General features: G+C 34.9%; 1 protein-coding gene across 7 annotated transcripts; it reads right to left on the bottom strand.

The window, feature by feature from the left end:
• Nucleotides 1-267: 267 nt before the first annotated feature.
• LOC104887647 (uncharacterized) lies at nt 268-23,469 on the bottom strand. 7 transcript variants are annotated; one of them, XM_019248052.3, is made up of 13 exons: nt 23,328-23,464; nt 23,128-23,242; nt 19,597-19,711; nt 19,321-19,417; nt 13,138-13,393; nt 8,434-8,616; nt 3,519-3,611; nt 2,884-3,066; nt 2,453-2,555; nt 2,168-2,350; nt 1,599-2,080; nt 1,038-1,486; nt 268-952 (listed from the first exon to the last, which is right to left on the bottom strand). In XM_019248052.3, exons 4-13 carry the CDS (start codon nt 19,332-19,334, stop codon nt 772-774), a joined length of 2,127 nt encoding a protein of 708 aa, XP_019103597.1. In that variant the 5' UTR covers nt 19,335-19,417; nt 19,597-19,711; nt 23,128-23,242; nt 23,328-23,464; the 3' UTR covers nt 268-771. The 7 variants fall into 7 exon arrangements, with proteins under 7 accessions (XP_019103597.1, XP_048494114.1, XP_048494115.1 ...); XM_048638157.2 differs by lacking the exon at nt 19,321-19,417; XM_048638158.2 differs by lacking the exons at nt 19,321-19,417; nt 23,128-23,242 and having other exon boundaries at nt 23,328-23,469.
• Between the last annotated feature and the right edge of the window lie 15 nt (nt 23,470-23,484).

Here is a 23,484-nt window from a genome sequence, read left to right on the forward strand (position 1 = left end):
AATAATAATATTATAGATTTCAGTTCACCAATAATATTCAGATTTTAGATATAGATTTAATAGTAATCCTAAAAATAATCTCACTTGACAGAATTACAATATGGATTCAAATAAACCTTAACTAGGTTCACTTATAATACTCAATTGGGAGCATCATTCTTGATGCTGGTATATATAGTTTGTCCAATTGTAGGGAAAATACCAAAATGCTTATGTCTTCCCATCCTTAAAAGTGAACCGAATACTAAATGGATGGTTTCCCAAGCATAATGTAAACAAAAAGCAGCTTTTTAATACTAAAAATTAAAGGCTCTTTCAAGATTTTAAATCCAATAACTTGTTTTTGTCCTAATGAATTTTTAGAGCAGAACATGCTCTGTACCTTTTAAATTGTTTGCCAAAACAACTCAATGAACATAATGGCTCAAATACAAGTATATAAAATCCTCTCGAACTCGAAAGACTTAACTTCCCTGGATTCAACAAACAACTATACCCAAAAGTTCCTTAGCACCTCATTCTAAGCTAATTGCACAAAATGCCACAAAGTTTACACAGCCGCGGCTTCTACTTCAATGGTAAGTTCAAACCAGCGATCACTAGTTTCTTCACTTTGATGATCATCATATAATTCAAATTAGCGTGCAACTTCCGATCCTTTTTAATATCAATCAGAGCCATAAACACTTTCCTGTCAGTCCATCAGGTATAATCTAAAGATTAGTGTATTTTTTTTCTGTTTTAGTACCTTATGTGAGCTTCAGTTCCTCTCTACACCCCCTTATGCACCTCTTTGAAGTCTTTCTTCCATTTACGGCTTTTTTGTGATTTCAAACATGTGCGAAGAGGAGGGAATTCTTTCCTACTAAACATTATCACAGGTTCTGGAGGTCGGCTTAGAGGAGGAAACTCCTTGTCATCTTCCAGCTGCAGCGGCTGCACTGGGACCGCCCTACATTTCCAAAGAGGGAGAGGGGAGGTCAAATGAACTTCAAATACAAAAGCAACTAGATCTAAAGGGCATAAGAAACTCATACAGTTGTTCCTCGCTCTTAGATGAATTTTGGTCTTCCACTACTGTCTCGGTTGTTGGGTCAATCACTAAGCCCAGAATATCTAAAACATCACAATCTGACTGCTTGCCAGCTTCTGACTGTGATAGAGATCTCGGTGAGGAATTTTTAGAGCTAGCACACTCGAGGCTATCCAATGAAGCTGATGTCTCTTTGACCTCATCAGGATCAAGGGAATCCGGTTGGCTGACCTTAATAGGTATGGGCTTACTACCAGGAAGAACAGGAAATTCATCTATGGAAAAATTGAAGATGCCAACATTTGCACCCTCATCGGAAGACAGATTTGCCTCTCGCGGAGTGCAAGCTGGAGAGTCCACTGTTTCAACCTCCTTTACCCTTTCCTGTTCCTTTTCACTTTTATGTTCCTCTTTAGTAGCCTCCAAAATTATATTCCTCCGGATGAGATGCTCCTAATTTCAATAAGATCCAATAATGAATTAGCCTTAAAAGAAACCGGGGGGAGGGGGGGGGGGATTCTGAGAAAATTAGAAGAAAATAACCACAAAAGAAAAGAAGTATTACAAGATGGGGTATGTATGTCCCCGTTCCCCTCGATTTCCTGTTCTCTTTAACAGAAGCTGCTTCAGTTAGTGGGATACTTCTAAGACCATTCACAGAAGATGGTGGGTTTTTATTGATACTGTAATACACGTTTTGATCGAACCGCGCATTATGACTCCTTTCCACCCAACGATAATTTAATACTTGATGATTTACTGATATATTAGGCTGTGCAGGATACATAACGCCATAATCATCGAACCACAGACCATACTGAATTCCAGAAAGAAGATGATCGCCACCATTTTCGCCAGAAGATATTTCAGAACCATATGCTGATACGGGAACTACAACATCTGCCCGCCATCCTTTTCCATTTCTCTCCAGTGTATCCTTGAAAAACAACTCGAGGCCATTCTTCATATTTTCTAGGGGTAACATCAAAATGTCACCCAACTTTTGAGCACCATAAGAGAGAGCACTTCTGATTCGGTAGAAGTTACCTGTTAAAAGTATCACAAAGGTTATTGGAGGAATAATATGTCTAAAAAAAATTGCAGGAGACTTTGACGTTTTCAGCACAGCAGTACCCTTGCTAACAGAGCGCCCTAGGTTGTTGTCTTCTCTAAGAGGATCCAAAATGTTGAGAAACTTTACAGGAAACACTGAATTTATGGTTACAACAACTCCCATAGAAGATAAGATTGCTTCTCTAGAACTCCTCAGAAAAGCATCAGTCAGCAGTAAGTCATCAGTGTCATGTGGTAGTTGCACTGCGAGGTGAAAGCACAAATGATTTGTCAGCAGAAAAGTGAATCATATTATAGCAACACTACAGACAGAGAACGAGCAGATATTGATGGAGGAGTAATTACCCACTATATTTGGAAGGGACGATATTAAGACAAGACCATCAATTCCAATGCAATAACTGTTCCAATCAAATGTGCTGTAGTATTCTAAAAACTTATACAAGACCTGCAAGAAGTATAAACTCCTGAGTTCTTCAAGAACACTCCTTTCAATCCAATTTAAGTTGTTCCAGCCAATATAAGATAAGTTATTCAGCAAAATCAATGCAATATTACATGTCAGCTTAAAATATAGACATAACATTCGTCATTTTGGAATATTAATGCTAAATGTCAATTTGTAATGCCAGTGCAGTTTCTACTCTATAGAACCGAATACTCAATAAGTGTTGAAATGGCTAAAAACCTATTTATTCAATCAGGAGTATTTCCTTGGCAATTAGTTCTTCAGTAATACTGGAAAAGACATGCACTTCTCAACTTATAATACTTACTGCTAAAGGACAATGTAATGAAGAATGGTAGAGATTGATAACATGTAAGACCATAGTCTCCAAAGCATATGTTGATATTAGACCATGGAATCCACCAAGTATCCGGCTCTCGTAATAACACCATGCTTTGATCAGAATCACACTGCGCTTGAAGAGATGATTTTTGCCAATATATCTGTCAACCTGGTCAATAATCAGATCAAGTAAAGGATGTGAAAAGTCAAAATTTAATGCAGTTGAAAAATATTCCTTAACCGTGTCTTAGCTGGTGCAAGGTGGGGGGGAAGCTGTTTTACAGGAAGCAAATTAATTTTCAAGCAGGCTACCCTAATAGAAATTAGTAATAACGGAACTATAATGTCGAAAATAATAATAATGACCCACAGGCCACAGCTATATGCACAATCAGCAAATGACTTCAAATCATATCCAGAATGCATAAGAATAGAGAGGAGGAGAAAAGATGAAGTCTCAAAGTGGACATACTTCAAACATCAAATAAATGTAAATATTAACTAATGGTTATCTAATGAAATCAAGGTCTTACAGCAAATCTTGCGCAGCAAGATAAAGGTTATGAATAGAAAGAATAGGTGAATATGCAAGAAATTTGAATAAAGGATATACAACTGAACCTGCTCAAGGAAGTACAAGGCACAAAGTCCGGCTGTTTGGTTGAAGGATATGTCTACACAAATACCACCCACTGTGCATTTAACAACTTTGACCTGCAATGACCATAAGAGTTGCACATGTTCAATACAATGATCAATCTGAATATCACTTCATGGTTTTTGAAAGTTTAGAAAAGGATATCTTAATATGCAAGAATAACACTTTGCTTGCACAGAAGTACAGTTTGGAAAAAGTAATATATTTTTGATGAAAGAGAGAAGAAAATCGTTTTGTACAACTTCAGTGGCGTTAAAGCACTTAAAAGATGGATCAGCAGAAAAAAAGATAACAATGGCCTTTGAGTGTCCTTTACCAAAAAAACAAATTGTAAAGGACTGAGAAAATGAGTTCCTGATAAAGCAACTTTGTTGGCTTGGACATTTCCAAAAAAAAGTCACAATGCTAATCATCATAATGAATACATCAATATTAGAGAGACAATCTCATTGAAAACAGGACCCCTTGCAGTAAAATGAAAGCTGCATAATCTCCGTTCAACAAGTCCATATGAACAAGCCTAAGGCCAACAGAATCTACTCATAAACGCATATACTACTGTGCTCAGATGAGCCACATCCACATAAACATGCATGTGGGTACACAATGGTGCACTTGAATACATTTTATTACAAAGGATTTGAAATAGTTGGACTTGAGACATAATGATAAGCGACACCAAAGATTCAAATCAATACTGCTTATATTAGTGTAGCATATCAAAACTACTTTAATCACAAATAATCTGAGTCAAGTAAACACTGATTATGTTTTTCAGACATGACAAGTAGCAGAATTTGCTTATTTCTTTAGGCACAGAGGAACGATAGCACGAGACAGCAGGAGAGAATTGAACTACTTTCGTCCTACTAAGCTAATTTAAGGATCATATAAAAGTAACTATGCTACTCCATGTCCTTGTATGGTGTAAACGAAGAGAGTCAAGAAGTGAAACGAATATGTAGCTCCTAGCAAAGCAATGGGGAGGACCAAGTAGAGCTAAGCACAAGGAGCTAGAAACTATATCCAAGCTCAGGAAAGGCAACAATAAATTAACTAGAACGAACAACAGCATATTAGCACAACAGGATCAAATGTATCTCCGAAATGGATAGTAGATCCCACAAGCAGGCCAACAATGATAGAATTAATTCATTGATGCAATCAATTAACACTAAGATTTCCTGATTGAATGCAGGGCTCGACACAATTTAATAAAGCACTACTGATTCATATCAACAAGATGCCAGAAGCGGGAACCAATCACAAGACGTACATGTTGAAGTTACGCAATTTAAAAAGAATGAGCATCGAGAGGAAGTCCATATTCCCTTGTAGTATCAACTTTTGATTAATCATATCCACATGCATATTCAAACCTTAACTTTTTTCCCTAACATAAATCAACGCATGGATAAGTAAAAATTATATTTTCCTTTAAGTAAAAACCAATCACAAGACGTACATGTTGAAGTTACGCAATTTAAAAGAACGAGTATCATGAGCATCGAAAGAATGTCCATATTTCTTTGTAGCATCGACTTTTAATTAATCATTTCCAAATGCATATTTAAACCTTTAACTTTTTTTCCTAACATAAATTAACGCATGGAAAAGTAAACATTATATTCTCCTTAAAGGGAAGTAAAAGCTCAAAAAAGCAGTGAATAGAAGCCAAACAAGCAAGAGAAAAGTATAGATCTACAAGCCTTTGCCACAGACAGACGTGTACATGTACTTGTGTCTATTTTTGTTCAAATTAGAACAAGAGGACACACTTGTAGGTCCACTTGTGTGTATTTATGCCTTCTTTTTTGGGCCAAAAAAAAGGAAGAGGTCTCAAATGAAGTAAGCAATAATGTGCAGCATGGAGTAAATCCAATCCTCAAAGATAATCAGATAAAAGAAAAACTAATACAACAATGATACCGTGTTCAAGAAAACAATGCCCTGGAACACGACATGGGAATTTATCCTCCTTCGAAAAGCTTCTAAAATTATCCAGAAGAAAAGCTACTAAAGCGGGGGACAAACAAACTATGCACCGATAACGCCAAAAGACCCTATAACTTTTTACCCAAAATTAACAGCGTGTTTGGTTAGGATTGGAAAAGAAAGGAAAGCATCCAAATGAGTTTATCATCTTTGGTTCTAAATATTATTTGGAATTTTATCAGAAAGGGAAGGAAGTGATGGGAGAATATTCTTATAAAATCTTCACTTTCCTTTCGGAAATTGTTAACTAACATTTCCATCAAGTTACAAGATATACTTTCTTTTTATATCACATAGGCGCCTCAACAAAGATAGTTGGACATATGATACGAAATGCAAATTCAACAGGAAAATGCAAATTGAGCTAGGACTCACTCTGTTGAAATGTACACTTGTACTATATACTATCAAACAGTCGGTTTGAGTAGAGAAAGTAAAGTATTCTTAATACAGCGCCATCAACTCGTACAAAAAAACAAAAGAAATTATGAGTCATAACTACAAAGAATTAGAGAGGACATTAAAAAAAATTATTTCTTCTGATAGAACACCAATTATGAAGCAATTAGTTGCAGTCTAGGGGGAGTGGGAATTTGATCGCGAGCACAATCTTACGTCTATTGAAGAAAAAAATGAAGTTTCATATATTAAATATTAGTCGTTGGGTAAATTTGGATATTGCCAGGTTGACATAACAGCTTCTATGTGAAAGATTAAGCTTCATATGGTATTTGCAAATAAAGACCATGTGACCAGGAATCAGAAGCTTATATTGGAGTACGGCTTAAACTTATAAATTCAGAGCGTGCTTACATAAAAGTATAGACCAATGGCATCATCAAACATCGAAAGTTCCCCTGATTCAGACTTCTTTTATCAGATCTCGGATTAAAGATTTCTTCCTCAATATTGTTTGTTCTCCTAAAGTTTGGACCGGATTTGGATTAGATTTGAACCTAATTGCAATAACTACCCATTACGGCAGGGTCCATTGAGGTCTAGATGTACCCTGAACCTCTAAAGTCATAGTATTAGATGTAGAGAATACATGCATTGATGATAAAATCATAAAGATAAGATAAATGTGTAAGCACCTATTAGTGTTGGCCGAATAAATTTTTCTATGATTAAACAGAGGATAAATTTATGACAGCTTATAACTATTGAATCTAGTCATTTATGAAAACTACAGGTATTCCAAATTTTCTAAATACCCCCCCCCCCCCATTAAGTTCACTCATCCACATAATTTAACAAGAGTCAAGGTAGATATCAATAATGAGATATCTATTGCCAAACTAGCCAACCTTCTGATTGAGGCCAGTTTATTTGAATTTAAAGTTAATAAGTTTCAGCAAAGATCAATCCATGTCGCCAAAAACCATTTCGGTTTAGACAGGGTCATCTTAGTTCACACATGACACATGTACAAGATATTTAATTTATCTACAATAAATTCCGTAAATGAATCAGTTTAGTAAAATTAAAACATTCAAAAAATTATTTCATTATAATTAATATTGTAATAAAAATTACTATTACTATTAACAACATTTATTGATTTCTTATTACTCTCCCTATTTTACTATAAGATAATATTGTCTTGGCACACAAAAAATGGTAGAGGGATAGATCAAAAGAAAAAGTAGATCCACGGGATAGGAAACAGAGAGAGAGAGAGAGAGAGAGATCAATAAGGTAAAGATGCAATTGTTATGGTTACTTTGAAGCAGTGTTAAGCTTATTGAGAAACACATAGAGCAGTACAATCATTCATTGGTCTGCCTGCAACTAAAGAATGAGAATGAGAGCTGTGTTTCTTTTACATAATTAAGGTAAGCTTCTCTATTATTGAACATGGAAGTTCCTATATAGAGCATTTATAAAACAGATAATGGTTCTCAAGAGGAAAAATATCAACATTAAAGCTCTGTTCTTCTCACTTATTAGAATAAATTTCAGCGAATATAAGTTCAGCAAAAATAAGTTTAGTTCAGCAAAGACAAGTTCAGTTAAGCAATGACATGTTAAGTTCAGCAAAACAAATTGTAAGAATAACCTCCTTAATCTATCAAGCTCTAGAAATGTAGATGCATATGACTAAAGGTGAACTTATTTAAAGGCTAATAGCTAACAGATAGCCCTAAAATTTATCCCAAATTCCATATATGAGCTAACATTTGACATAAAGAAAGAGTGGAGTGATAAAAATCAATTTTATACCCTTGAGAACAGCTTAATATATTGGGTAGATTTAACGGTTTCATGCTTCACACCAATGCACCATAAATATCTCTAAGCTTGTGATTTGAAAGACATACAGCAGTTGTCACTTATAAACAATAGACCATATTAGAGTGACAAAAATGACATATTTTCAGTACTTAAACTTTGGCAAATATACAAAAATACAAGAAACAAAACTACACAAAAGCGTATTTTACAAAAGTGCAAGAAACCAAGATACACAAGTCACTGAATTAAAATATAATGCAAAGTTTCATATAGGAAATTTCAGCTGTCATTCAAGTACTAATAGTTCAATGTTTAGTGCAAGTTCATTCACTATTCGAGGATAAGGCCACATATACATTTTACTCTCCCAAACTGCATCTTTGGTAAGATCCTTACAAGAAATCCAAAATCTGGCTAGACTGTATATTCTGCTTCTGATGATCCTGTTGTATAAACATCAAATCTAATTACCCCAAGGCTCACCTCCCCCCCCCCTCCCGAAAAAAGGACGGAAAGAAAGGGGTTAGGATGTTCTTCCTAGGACTTTAATAAGAAGCATATAGGTATGAAAATATAGAGCATAGCAAACCTTTCATTACATCTTCAGTGAATGGTAAATCATAACATAAGGTCAACCTAGAGGCAAACCTGTGCAGGAACACAAAGCACATTCTTCACTTGGATACCAGTGTTGTTCTTCTCTTCATTTTCTAAGAGACTGCAGATATCTGCAGCTAAGTCTTGGCTACTACTAGAATGACTTACTGCAGTCAAATCAATGTCTCCATGAGGAAGGTAAGTTTTCAGAGGCACAGAACCAAAGGGAAAGACCTGGAAAAGTTCAAACAAAGCATTGTCACTACTTTCACCACACTGAAACTCTGAAGGCTATGATAAAATCAAGTTACATCTGGGAAGAGAAAGGCCAGTACAGCAGATTATAACAGACTGTTATTAACATGCAGCTATGCTATCCTTTTCTAGAGTTATTTCTACCATGACTGCCATAATGATTTATAACATATTCTAACAATATCCTCTTGTAATATATAGCCTTAATACCAGTCTTGGCTAAGTAGGGGCAACTGGGCAAGGTTTAGGAAGCATGTATGTTTATCAATGCCAATTACCAACACTTAACTCAGGTCTCAACTGACAAAATTTGCTGCTGTTGTAGTCAATTTTAGTTATCAGGTTAAAAAAATATGCAAAAAACTCCCAACTTTTCAGTATATATATACAGATTAAATAAACTGCAATAAACATACTGATTGACAATTTTGATGTGAAAGAGAGCACTAAATATTATAGGAGTTAACTGTTCAAAGTTTTCCTATTCTTTGAATGCTTATGCAAATACTCCCTCCGACCCATATTAGCCTATACACTTTCCACTTTCGTGTGTCCAGCATCAATTGATACGGTTCCTAAAATGACCAAGTCCCACAAATTTTATATTCTCTCTCTCTTTATGGCGGATCCAAACAATAATAAAGAAACAATTCTCGTACTCACCCCTCAAAAAGTTAAGGCCACACAACCGACTAACTACAATAAAAACATATTCCACCAACAATAGAATAAGAAGTCAAATATAACACCTAAAACTTTGTGTCAGTCAAAGTGTATCAATAAATATGGACAGGAGAAGTATATCAGTCTATTGTCGAAATAATTACAAAAATCATCTCACATATGATAGCAACAAAAGTTTACATTCAAAACTGAATCTTCATGGGTCTGCACAATTACTCAAATGTACTAAGTCAGCAGCCTGATCTTTTGCCAAGCCTCAACGCTCGAGGTATGAATCTCCAAAACAAATAGCTTGCAATAAGCAAGACCACCAACTCTCCACTACCCTCATCGATTAGATAATATAAGATCCCTCATCAATATTCGGCTCACTCCAACTTTTGGGACAAGGATAAGCGAAACCCTCCAAAACAACCACCAATAGAACGAATACTTACTCCATAAAACTTATAGTGGAGGTATAGATGATTCAGGTAAAAGCAATAAACTTTTATTTTTATTTTTTTTTGAGGGGAGCAATAAACTTTTATATATGAACAAATTTAATTCGTTTATGTTTTCTTAGGCAGTGGCGACAATTATTGAATGTAGGAGAAGCAACTCTAGCTGTTTCATCTCTAATTTGATCAGACCAACCAAGCAGATGGGTCTTGCTACCTATTAAATGCTTTTACTTCATCCCAACTAGAGTGAAATTGGTACGTTGATTAGATTCTTCTCATCAATACATATCAATTTTTGCTTAGCGTCCTCTATCCAAGTCATCTTTAGCCTCCCGGTTCTTCTTTTTCGTTCAATTTAAGAAATCTTAACTTTAGACATTTAAGAATATAACGAGCCTGGGTAGACACCTAAACAATATTATATGGACACTCTTGATGTAGAGTCTCATAATGATATTATGATTCCTCACAATGAAATTTTCCATGGCAAGGTAAATAGGAAGGGTAATAGGATTACGAGAGTAAAGATCATATGCGATAGAAAGATTATGCACATCGTTGACCTGTTTAAGTGGCGCAGATACAACGCATAGACTTCCTCGTATCAAGGGTGTGGATAGGCGTAGTTGCCTTAATTGTTAGGTGATACCAGGGAGAGTATAGCTACTAACCATAGACTTCTAGTGTTAGATGTTCGTACAAGAGAAGTTCAAGAAAAAATTAAATGTCCATGCGAGCCTAAAACAATAAAGTGGAGTCCACGAGAAGATAGCGATCACGAAGTAGTTTAAGAGGCCAATTAAACCGCAATGGAGAACCCTCCCCAAATTCTGATAAATACAAAAAACTGTTTGTCTAGAGTAGCCAAAGAGATCTTAGGAAAATCAATACACAATGTACAGATGCAGAGAGTGAGGGACACAACATAGTGGAATGAAGAAATAATAGCAGCGAATAACATGAAAAGATAAAACTACTCGACTTTAAATAAAATGTATGATGAAGAAAATTTTGCAAATTATAAAGACATTAAGGTGAAGAGGAAAAAAGAACCCGGCAAGAAAACTCAAAGGTTATAAAAAGGTATATGAAAAACTAGACTCAAGGGAGGGTGAAAGAGAAATCTATGAGATAGCTAAAAGAAATTATGTCCCGAATATGGATCTCATTATTTTCACTATGGTGGAATAAGACACTAATCCAGGATAGAGAAATCAAGGAGACGAAGTAAAGATTTTGTGGAGTTATTTGATGAAAGCCTGAATGCTACGGTGACATCTCTGTTAAGGAGTGGGAAGTATGCCCTGAGAGAAAATAGAGATAAAGAAGGCATTGTAGATAAAAAAAACTGAAGAAAGAATCTGCCACATGGTATCCCTAATGAAGTTTGGAGATATCTGGGGAGGTTAGGTAACTAGGTATTGATTAAGATTGGAGAAACAGAATACTAAAAGAATGGAGAAAAGGCACCTCTGTATTAATTTAAATTAGAAACAAAGGAGTGATAAAGACTACTCAAATCATCGAAAGAGATGAAACTTATGAGTCGGGCCAAGAAATCATAGGAGAGACTAATAGAGTATGAGGAAATCTATAAGCATCTCCTAATTGGGTTTATGCCAAGACGATCTGCAATAGAACATCATTCATCTTATGAGACAGATGATGGAAGGATCTGCACATGACTTTCATTTACCTAGAGAAGACTTCTAATAAAGCTATGAGAGCCGTGCTTTGGTGGGAAATGCCAGAGAAGGGTATGAAATGTAAATATAAATACTTAGTTAGGGACATGCATCGCGATGTAAATGTCAAGATGTATGGAGGAGCATTTGAGGAATTTTCTGTTATGATAGGACTACAACGTGGACCAAGATAAAGTCTTTTCCTCTTTGCAGCAGTGATAGATTAGATAAGAAAATGGCCTATCGAAGACGAGATCCCGTGGTGTATGCTGTTTGCGGATGATAAAATCGGTCAGTGAGACTATAAATGGGGTTAATGCAAGGAAAATGTTCAACGTCACACTTTCCCATATCTCAAGTTCTTAATCATACGTCATTCACTTAGCATAATCAAGAGATCGTCCCCCTTTACAGCATCACAAAAATGATATCAAATACCATTAATTATGTAAGGTTGGTGATGAAGTGAAACACGTGTATGACTCTAAAGAAGAGTGAACATCAGTAGAACAAGGGTGTGAGGCCTGTGGGTGACTAATTGCCATGTTTCGGCATGATGGCATCAACAGCTTAGCAATGAAAAGGCGCGGATAGCCAAATAAGCGAGAAATAAAGGGGGAATAATTTAAACATGTGTTGCCTAAAATGCAGGACCTACCGACTTTTTTACCGCTTTAATAGGTTATCAATCAAGTGAGACCAATCCTGCATGACCCACCCCAAAATTGGAATGATTTAGAAATAGATGGAACTTGAAATCAATAATAGAAGACACCCTAAACTTGGGATCAACGGTGTCCATTTTTTCTTTTAGTTTTTAGTCTTTTAAAAAATTAGTCATAGGATGCATTATTTTCTTTGTCCAAAAACAAGTTCTTTGATTGAAGTCTGTTACAATTCATTTTAGAGGGTTTTCATAGCAACCACCTTATCACCTTATGACTCTCTAAGTGCTAAGTAAAGAAATTCATTAACCAAAACTAAAACCACAAGTGACATCTAAGAAAAATTAACATACATTATCTCATGTTTCACCCATCTTCTTGAATTACTCCCTCCTTTTAATCACCATGAATAAATCCAAATTTCAGAACGATCGTTACAAAATAGTCTGAAGCCTACATTTTCCTTGTTTATCTTAATTACTTTTAGGTCTCTTATACACAGGACAATACCAATTCCAATTATTTTAAGAACGCGAAACCCCCCCCCCCAACAAAAAAAAGAAATAAAGAAAAACTGCTTCGGTTTTTTTCTTGAATTATCAGTGAGTGGGATTATTCTAAGGTAGGTGGAACAACTGGAACTTAGCATTGTTCATGTTGTTATTCATGATAATGAAAGGAGAAAAACATATAATGAAACCAATGCATGAATGATACCCAAAAAAAAAGCACAAAGAAGAACAAGAAAACAATTTGAGATTGTCCATACAAAATATGAAACTTTTTACAAATTTAAGGAATTAACTCTCTTTTTCATTTTACGTGAGCCTTTACGGGCTCAACTCTAAACTGTAGCTAATTTCTGTCTCTCAGAAAAACGAAAAACTTGATCTTAAATCATTTAAGTCACCACGCAGTGAGCATCATATGGAAACAGCAACAAGTCAGCAAAGACTAGCAAATTGTCAATCCCAACCCAAAAGACAAACACACACAAGGATATAAAAAAAATGAAATTCAGACCTTAATTCCAAAAGCTTCTTCAATAAGCGTCTGAAGATATTCAATGATCTGTTTCCTCCTATTCTCAGAATCTGCATTAGCCTGGATGACAGACAGTATCTGCCCAGCTATTCTTTCACCCACTTGCCATCTTCTGACACTAATCGATAAAGGATGCAAGTCGCAATTAGAGCTCGAGGAAGATGAAAAAGATGATGGAAGAGGTGAGCATAAACCTTGGATATCCATCATATCCAAAAAACTGCGAACTTTTTCCCTAGGAAAAAAATCAACAAATTTTCAAACACGAAACCACCAAAACCTGTGCTAATCAAATGCAGATAGTGATGTACAGGAAAGCAGGTCAAAATCTTACTGAGAAAAAAAAATTAAATAAGTATAAGAAGGGTATTCGCTTTCTGCAGCATGCTATATACATTAGAAAGAAGCAACTAAAGCAGTGAAAAGCACGTCAATTAATTGATTGAGTTAGAAGGGGAGTGCAAATCATATATCAACAGCTCAACCTAAAAGTTTGAAGCAGCTCCACAGCCTCTTGACCAGAATGGTGAAAGAAAGTTACGGAGTTCTGTGTTTTCTTTATGTTAACATCCCCAGCCACTGTTTACTCTCTATGTTTAAAAATTAAAACTCTCTACTGTCAGATAGCAGTTTCTGAGTAAAAACTGTTTTGAGAAAAAAATGAGCAGAAGAGAATTTGAAAAGAACATGCTACTCTTGAAGAGATCCGCAGATTGTCAAATAAGTGCTATACATAGTGAAAGTGTGAATAAATAAGAAAATGGAAAAAAGAAAAAACGCAGAAAGAAATCAGGAAGATTAAAGTTGAACTACAATCTCACTGAATTGTCATGATGGAGTCGGGTGAAACCAAATCAAGAACGTACAAGTCAACATTTTCACCTTTAGCGAGAAAGGTCTCTACAGTTGCGGAAAAGAAAGTTTATCCTTAATGAAGTGTGAAAACTGACACAAAGAGACAAAACTTTTATGGTAGATAATATTACTCATGGGAACCAAATCACTAATATCAAGCAAAGGAAATTAAATTACTTTCAGAATCCTTTTGATAGCTCACTCACCACTGTTATTGCCATAAATGCACTCCTGTCTGATTTGAAAATTTTCTTTACTTTATTTAATACCTTAATAAACCCATAAATACATAAATCATAATCTGTTTGGGTATGCTGCTACATCAATGCTTACAGAACTAGACGTTAGACCCAGGTTCACTTTACTTTTTCTCGCAACAGGCGCCAAATTTTGCTTCTACTTTTCCACTGGTTAACGGCAAGGCTGTGTGCATCAAAAAACCCTAAAGGTAGTAGCAAATTCACTAAATAGTAGTGGGTTCACTGCCATGTATGTTTTACGTTTGGACCATGAAGCAAAGTTCAGCTGCTAATTACAGAATGGCCAAGCTGTAACAGATATTAGCAATTTCGTCCCAGAAAACCCCGTCACAAAACAATGACAAAAATCATGTCCTTCTCTCCATGTCAACCATTACATAATGGTGACTCACAGCAATAGAACGTTTATTCTGTTGCATCTAAGAAATTATATACCACATATATTTTACTAATTAATTATGTAATTAATGTAAAAACATTTATTTTAATAATCATTCAGTTACCAAATACATAACTCACTCACATTCTCATTGCTGTGGAGTTTGGTCATATTATGTTGTAAGAAAACTTCCTATATCCAACAAACAAACAAAATGCAAATGAGCTCATAAACTCATTAATGTGGATTTCTTGAACAGATTCACTCCCTCCATCCTTTCAATTTATCAGTTACACGCCACTTCCAAGACAAACATAACAATTACCATGAAAGCATTTCTCTTGGTTTGAACACAATTGATTAAGATGGCTGACTCAAACTAACTTCTACACCATGAACTATTTTAGGGTGAATGAAAATAAAATTTCATCAAACATTAAAAATTGTTTAGAAACCAATAGTGAAATAGAAGTAGCGTACATCAAAATGTTAGCTCAAACTAGAATCATAGACATAGTTTAAACCTTCTAAAGACGGTTTCTAGCATGAAAGTATTTTGTGAACCTTTTATATCAATATTTACTATATGAAGAATTGTCCGATACTATACTATATCACATATACATTAAGGTGCAGCCAAACATCGTTAGGATTGCAAGCCCAATAGTCTAACACGGGAAGTGGGGTCGGGAAACACGAAGAGAGTTTCGGCATTGGACAAGGTAAGTTCCTAGGCAAAAAACAAGAAGCAAGCAGAACGCTTCGAAGCACAAGGAAACTGAACCTAGGAAGCAGTGAATATGATACGGCCACTCCTACTAAATGGGACTGCCTGATCCTGTCTCCTCCACACGGGATTTTTTTGTACTGTTCTGTTTATTGCTCCTTCATTATGAAATTTCCTAGTTTAGTTGAGTTTGGATTCTTAGAGATTATTTACCGATTAGATTATAATTTAATAGGAAGATATATATATATATATATATATATATATATATATATATATATAGTTTCCAATTATTCGGTCTCATATTCTAGATTTCGTTAAAAGTGTTATGTGATTCTTGGAGAAGGGGTAGAACTCTTGTACTATATAAAAGGGTCTTGGGTCTTGACTCTTTCATTGATCACAAAGGCATCCAAACATGGAAAGAGATTACAAAACCTCATCGTTTCAAGATTAGAGTTCTTGAGAGCAAATGTAATTCAAGGAGTTTGTGAAAGTTGGTCACCAATATTTGTTGATGGATCAGTAATAGCTCGGTGGGGTTATTCCCCCTCTATCTTGTGAGGATATTTCTACATCAAATTGTGTTTGTCATGGTCTCTTATCTTTCACTCTTGAGACTTGATCATATTGTTTTTCTCGCTAATCGGTTCCACAAGTCCTTACAACATCTACACTTCACTACAAAATGCGTCCTGAATCTCATACAACACTTTTCCTCAACTCTACGTGAAGAAGAAAAGATCCATTTAGATACTCTATAAACAGTCATCAATTATTTCCAATTATATACGAGGAAAAAAGTCATGATAAATGACCAAATTGCCACACTCTAGCTTTATGCAATTTCTTCTACTGGATCCACAACGTTAATTTTTATTTATAAGTAATAAACAAGAAAATTAGAAAGACACTAAGGTGTGTCATCCATGTTGAGAAGGAGGGCTAATTTATAAGTAAACTAGCTTTATATGCACACTATGCGTGCGAAAGCATATAAAGTTATGCATAAAAATACATAAGGTAAAAGTTATGAAAAGGGAGAAGATGAAGATAGTGAAAGAACTGTGAGATGTATGTAACAATAATTCACGGGAGTTGTGCCATTAAATTAAGGTTCTAAAATAACAAGAAAAATATAGTTGATTTTAGAAGCATCTGACTTCCACATAAATTATTCAGTAATGTTGTATATTTTTTTTATTCAATTATGTTCTTAATTTGCTTTTTTTGGGTTTTTTTAATGTCCCCACCTCTTCCAGAACAGAATATAGATTGATGAATCAAAAGAGCAAAGTAGGACTATCAACAAGGATTTAATTTCCTTAAGATTTGGAGCACTTAATCACAAAATAAGTTTGAGTATGTCAAAACAAAACAACTTGTCAACAGACAAAACCAATTATTGGTTTCATAGTCCACCACTAAGATGCAATAAAAAATAAAAGTTCTTCAAGAGGATCCTAAGGATCTTCACAAAAACCATCAATCAAAAGCCTTAATGCTTGCATGATATATGTTGAGTGGCTGAGTGAACCCCACGTTCATCCAAATTGGACTTTTTACTTAAATTAATGAGTTTCTTATTCCTCCAATTCTTTAACTCAAATGTAATGTTTTCTTCCCCCCTATAAAAGTAAAGAAGATGTGGATGATATGTAAAAGGTGTTTGATTCCTTAAGACATTACTCACAAAGAATTCCATGCAAAGACCTCCAGAGGGTAACAACATAGAGAAGCAGGATAATACTCCCTCCATTTCTTTTTAATGCTTACACTTCACTTTGGGGGAGAACCAAGGAAATTCGGCGAAAAACAAGGAAAAAATACAATAAAAGAATGGTTTTGGGAAATGTAAGCATTAAAATAATGTAGGAGAGAGAAAAATAGGATAGGTGGGAAAGTTTTGGGTGGATTATTAAAATGGGTGGTGGGGTATATGAGGTGAAAAAGTGTGAAAAGTTAATGTGATAGGTTACCATATAAGGAAAAAGTAGAAGGGTAACAATTAAAAAAAGGAACTAAAGAGGAAAGCGTAACAATTAAAAAAAAACGGAGGGAGTAACTCTCTTTCAAAGGCTTGATTAGAATACCTACTTTCTAAACTTATGTGATTCCTATCCACCTATAGTTCCCACAAGAATAGCCAACCAGCAATGAACCTTCCTCCCCTTATTTTCTCCCTAAAACAACTACATTTGACATCCGGGTGCAACAAGATGATGGAAGTTCCAAATTTTAAACCCTCTCTTCTACAGTTTCCAACCCACAATGATTCCCAAATTTACCACTTCTTGAGCACATAACACATCACACGAATCTTGACCTTTTGGGGACCTTAACTTAGCAACATCCAAGACGATGGTCAACCTGTGCTTTCTCCATGACCAAACAAAGAAAAATCTCACAAAATCATTGCCAAAATCTTACTAGCACAAACTTAACAACACCTATCCTGAAGGATAAAAGAGCGACAAGTATTACAAATTAATACTAGACAAACAAGATTGGACAAGACTAATGTCCCTGAAAAGAAAAGTGTGCCTCTTTCCTGCATATAGTCTCATAAAAAATCTACCATGTGGTCCATCAACTAACAAAGCTACGGACCATCCTAGTGATTTTTATAGTCATTATTGAAACCCCAACAAACAAGCCTATCATACAAAACACCAAACCCTCATCCTCTTTTCCAAATAGCAGCAACTTATTCCTCTCATTTTCTCATATCCCTCTCTCCCTGCCAAAAGAACTGCATTATCCCCAATCACCATCTCTCTCAGACCCCCACTCCAGTAAACTCCATCTTCTTTATCAAATCTCAAAATCTTCTTTTTCATATAATTTAGCCCCAAATCATCTCACTCACTTTCGGCTGTCCTGCTATAGGAGAGGTCCGATTGGTTGAGGGCAGGGAAATACCCTCATCAAAACACCAGTAAGGACCTAAGAATCCAATTCCCCATAGGAAACTGAAAATAGTGATGGTGCACTTTAGCATGTCTGCAAGGAGAGACAGAGCGAGAAAGAAAAGAGCAAATTTTATGCTAAGCTCGTGTGCTTCTAGCCTTAATTTTCCCTCTATCCTTTTGCAGGCTTAATTAGGTGTCCTCTGCATAGTATTTTGCATCAGTCAGGCACTACTTCAGTCATTTCTAGAGGACATTATAAATTTGACATGACTTTCTTTGCATTTAGGAATTGACTTGTTTGGTTGTTCTGGAAATGCGGAAGTACAATGTCCCAAGATTTCTGTGCTTAGCAAGACAATAACAATATTTCTAAAGTTGCAATGATCAGTAAGTAGTTGAAGTATCAATTGCAGTTTAAAGAGAAACAAAACACCTTTACTCGACCCTAAGACTTTTTAAGTTTTAACTCAACCCAAGCTCACCTGTAACAATAAGTTGACTCAAATGTGGAATGTTCTAGTACATGGAACCAGTCCAGAACGTGATTCACAACCTATTTATATCAAACTAATCGAAAATTTATTAGCTGTACAATGTGCCACGTACCGATTCGCACATTCTGGATCATGGTCTGAAAGAAAGGACTCGCAGATTAGGTAATATTGTCTCCCTTAATCATCGGGAGTCAAGCCATACATGATAATTGATGTCTTGATGATACACACTCTCCAAGAAAAAAAGGGAAAGTGGACAAAAATAAAAGACATTGCTTTAGCAAGACCATGCTGAAAATCTTCATGATGAACCCAAAACATACAAGTAGTCTAGTGTTGCATCAAACATAAGCATCCAGAAGGGAAAATTAAAAAAACAATTACAAAGTCATAAGTAACTAAAACTATTTAACTTTATAGAGCAGGACCAAAAGAAAACACATATAATAACAAAGAAAATGCTGATTAATGGAGTAGAAACCAAAATAACAATAACCAGACTTAAGGCATTAATAGGAGGGGGAAGAATACCAACCAGGAATTGGACATTTGTATCTACAATTGAGTAACTGAAAGTGCAATGCTAAAAATTCTGATACCAAGGACTCAGTAATTCTTCCCACTCTATATTGCTGAAACAGAGTAAATAGTGGGATTAGTACCAAAAACCTCACTCAAAACACACACCCAAAAAAAAAAAAGCTCAAATTTAGCACAAAATTTTACCAATAATCACAATTAACAACATGGGTAGTCCAAAATAAATGGGAAAATTAAAAAAATGAGAGTGAAAAGGGTATTTAGTATTTACCCATCAAAAACCCTAAGTTTTTGCAGTGATGAAAACCCAGAGAATGAAAAAGCTTCCACATTTGGAGGTGCCCTTGTAATAATTGGGTAATAATGAAATTTCTCCTTCAGCATATCTTCAAAGAACAAAGCAGCAGAAATAGAGACATCCCATGAAATATGAAACCCATAATAAATACAAATGATTATGATAATAATGATGATGAAATCAAAAGGGCATGAGAAAGAGTATATCATGTTTAATGAATGAAATTGTAATTCCAAAATAAGGGAAAGAAAAAAAAAATCATAAGGGATTTCTCTCAAGATCAAAGTGAATCGGCTTGCAAATTCTTAATTGGCCCTAATTTAGAAGGAAAAATGTTCCATAAAGAGCAATGAGTGTGATCAGTTATTATGAAACGTTGAAAGCTGCCATAATTAGATAAAATTTTCCATTTAAAACCCCTTGTATTAAACAGGGAAACAACCCAAAGTGGATCTTGTACAAGGCAGCGTAAGTTTGGGACCCAAAAAATTGTATAAGGCAAGGAAGTAGAGGGTTTTGGGTGAAGTCTAGAGGGTTTTGGGTGAAGTAGAGAGGGTTTCGATAGTGTTTTTTTTGCTAGGTACGTCTCAATGTATTCAAGTGATAATAAGCCTGATCTATTTACGAATAGTTCGTGATCGTTTCAGTTAAAACTCGGTTCGTGGTAGCTTGACTCGAAACTTTAACGAGTTGAGCTGAGCTAGGCAAATCTCGGTTCGATTATACTTTTATATAGAAAAATTATATATTTATATATATACATAAACATGTTAACCTAGATACACACAATAATAAGTTAATAATTTCATTGTTTAAAAGAAGATCTACAAATCTAAAATATTAAAAAAGGAAAAACAAAGAAAAACATGTAAAAACTAGGGGAGAAAAGAGTCAAGTCTGTTCGTGAACAATTTGAGCTCGACTCTTTTAAATTTGGTCAAAACTCAACTCGAACAAAGTTCGTCTCGTTAAACTCAAATAAACTTAAACGAACACAAGCCGAGCAGACCACGATTCGGGTTCGACTAGACCGATAAGCAGCCCTACCTGATGACAATGTGAGTTACGTGAGTTTGAAAATGTATTGATTTTATCATTTATATATAAAAATAATTAAAAATATAGTCATGTAAAATTTCATTAGATTCGTTTATCTTCTCAATCTGTATTTGAAGAATATCTATCTTTCATAATATTATCAATCTATGATTAATATCTAATTGTTTTGATATGAATTACTAACTCCGTTTCCTAAAGAGTGAAGATCTTTTGGAAACGCACTTAAACGGAAAGAGGGAAGATTTTTAGGAAACGGAGGGAGTATAAAGATATTGAAAGTCTAATAAAACAATGAATGTCATCTAACTTAATTGGTAAAATCATATAGGATGGTACTCAAAATTAATAATCGTATTTCGTTTATATTAATACACTTAATTGCTCTTTAATACTACAAAAAAGTACAATGTGTAATACTATGAAAAGACGTGAAGTTTGAAAATAGGTTAAAGGTTGGTTATAGGGTCAATAAGGTCAGAATTGTTTCTTTCCTCTTTCTTTTTCCTATGTACTTAGAGTACAACCAATGGTTGTCCTATAGTTTGTGGTCATTAATTATTTTATTACTTTCTCACTCTTCCATCTACCCCACTATATGTTCTCTCTCCTCCAATTCCTTCTTTGCTCCTCTTTTTCTTGGTCCATCATGAAGAGCTGAGCATTAGTTTTTAGGCCAAATTTTTTCTCTCTCCTAATAAACTAATACTTCCTCTGTTTCTTTTTACTCGCTACACTTTCCATTATGGGAAGTTTCACATTACTTGCTACATTTCTTTTTTGGGCAATAAACTCTCTCTATCTCTCTCCTCCCACATGGGTCCCTTTTCTTTTTACTATCTACATCTCTCTTCTCCAAAAATTGCCTAGGAGTCCGTGAAATGAGAAGTGTAGCGAGTAAAAAGAAACGGATGAAGTATTACTTTTATACTCTCTCTCCTCATAACCCATAAGGAGGGCAACGATTGGGAGTACTCTTAGTTTTGTAGTCTACTTATTGTTATTGATGTATATTTATACTAGTTTATGGACCCATTTAAGTTGTACGAGATATTTTTTGTATTTTATATATATATATTTTGTACTAGTTTATGCATAAAGATCTTCCATTTAAGTTTCTTAAAGATTTTCCCTCTTTCCGTTTAAGTGTGTTTCCAAAAAAATCTTCCCTCTTTTACTTTATTCCTTATTTGGATTTTTTTTTCCTTTTTATCCTCTCATGTCCATATCACATGGTCCACCATTACATTATTAATTCAAATTTACTCCCTTTCTCTCTCCTAGTCGTAATAGATTAAGGCCCTAAATGGGCAAAAATACTCATAACTAATATTGGTTCTTTTTGATCTACACAATTTCATTTTCACGTTTGCCAACACAAAACATTGGCCATTAAATAGTTGCGACAAATAAAAATTATAAAAGATAATTAGAAAATATTTTTTGACATGAATCTAACAAGATCCCACATTATTATATTTTTCGTTATTTAAAAATCACAAACAATGATAAAAGTGAACTATATATATATAGTGCCAAACTACTAAGTATGTAGATTAAGGCCTTGTTTGGTTGACAAAACAAAACATGGGAAGTGGAAATCTCTAGGAAGTAGAAGTATATGAAGTTGTCTGGTTGGCCATGGGAATTTGCACTTCTTAGGAAGTTATACTTCCTCCAAAATGGAGGAAGTTACTTACCTAGGTCCCCCTAGGTAAGTAGAGCTTCCCATAGAAAGTTATACTTTCCATTATCAACCAAACACAATTTTACACTTCTTAGGAATTTCAAATACATGGAAAAAATAACTTCCTAGGAAGTATGATTTCCCATATACAAACAAACAAGGCCTAAAAAGCAAGGAAGTGAGTATTTGAGTGCATTCATCATACACCAGGGTGTACCATGTGCATATATGGTACACTATGGCTAGTTTTTGTTCATTTGCTCATTTGAGACCTCTAATTAGGATAGTGAGAGCTCCAAATAAATAAATGAGTAAAAAATAGCCTTGGGCGTTCCATGTTTATGGTACACCCGAATGTATGATAAATATTGTGTGAGTATTTTAACCTAAGATGTACTAGTAAAAAAAAACTAATATCTACTTTATAAATCTTGCAAGCCATTTTCAGTGAAAGATATTTGTAGTTTTTTTTCCATCCATATGAGCCATGAAGCAGTACAAAGTATAAAAAAGGGGAGGGACGACTCGAACTTGTGACCTATTGTTCACAACACCTCAATCTTAACCACTAGGCTAAGACATCCTTGGTAAACCTATCTTCGTTACACTTTTTTTATTATTATTAGGAAAGATAATTGGTCTGAAGACCAACCTCTGCTAGGCTACTAGCCTGCATGACACACCAGCTCAGAGACGGGGTACAAGGCTAAACAATCCAAAAATTAAATTCTCAAACATATTGTTGGGATGAGAATTCAAACCTTGGACAATGCCCTAAACTTCGAGTGGTACTCCATTAAGCTATCAGCTCTTCCTCATTTTTGTTACACACTTTGTTGTGCTTAATATTGCTCCAACAAAATGTAACTTTTTTTCCTTCCAAAAAAAAAACAACAATTTTTTTTTTTTTACTGAGGTTAAAAAAAAAAAAAAAGACCAAACTTTACATTTTTACACTTACCTTGTTTTGTTTTTGGCCATGTAATGAATGTTGTCTTTACACCGTTCACTTATATCCCACCCGCCAAAACAAACCATACAACCAAAACCAATTAACCAAGATAATAAAACTCAACCCAACCAACAAGCCAACAACCACCAATTTGATAAAAATCTCC

This window comes from Beta vulgaris, chromosome 2, assembly GCF_026745355.1.
Source record: "Beta vulgaris subsp. vulgaris cultivar EL10 chromosome 2, EL10.2, whole genome shotgun sequence".
NCBI classification, from domain to species: Eukaryota; Viridiplantae; Streptophyta; class Magnoliopsida; order Caryophyllales; family Amaranthaceae; genus Beta; species Beta vulgaris.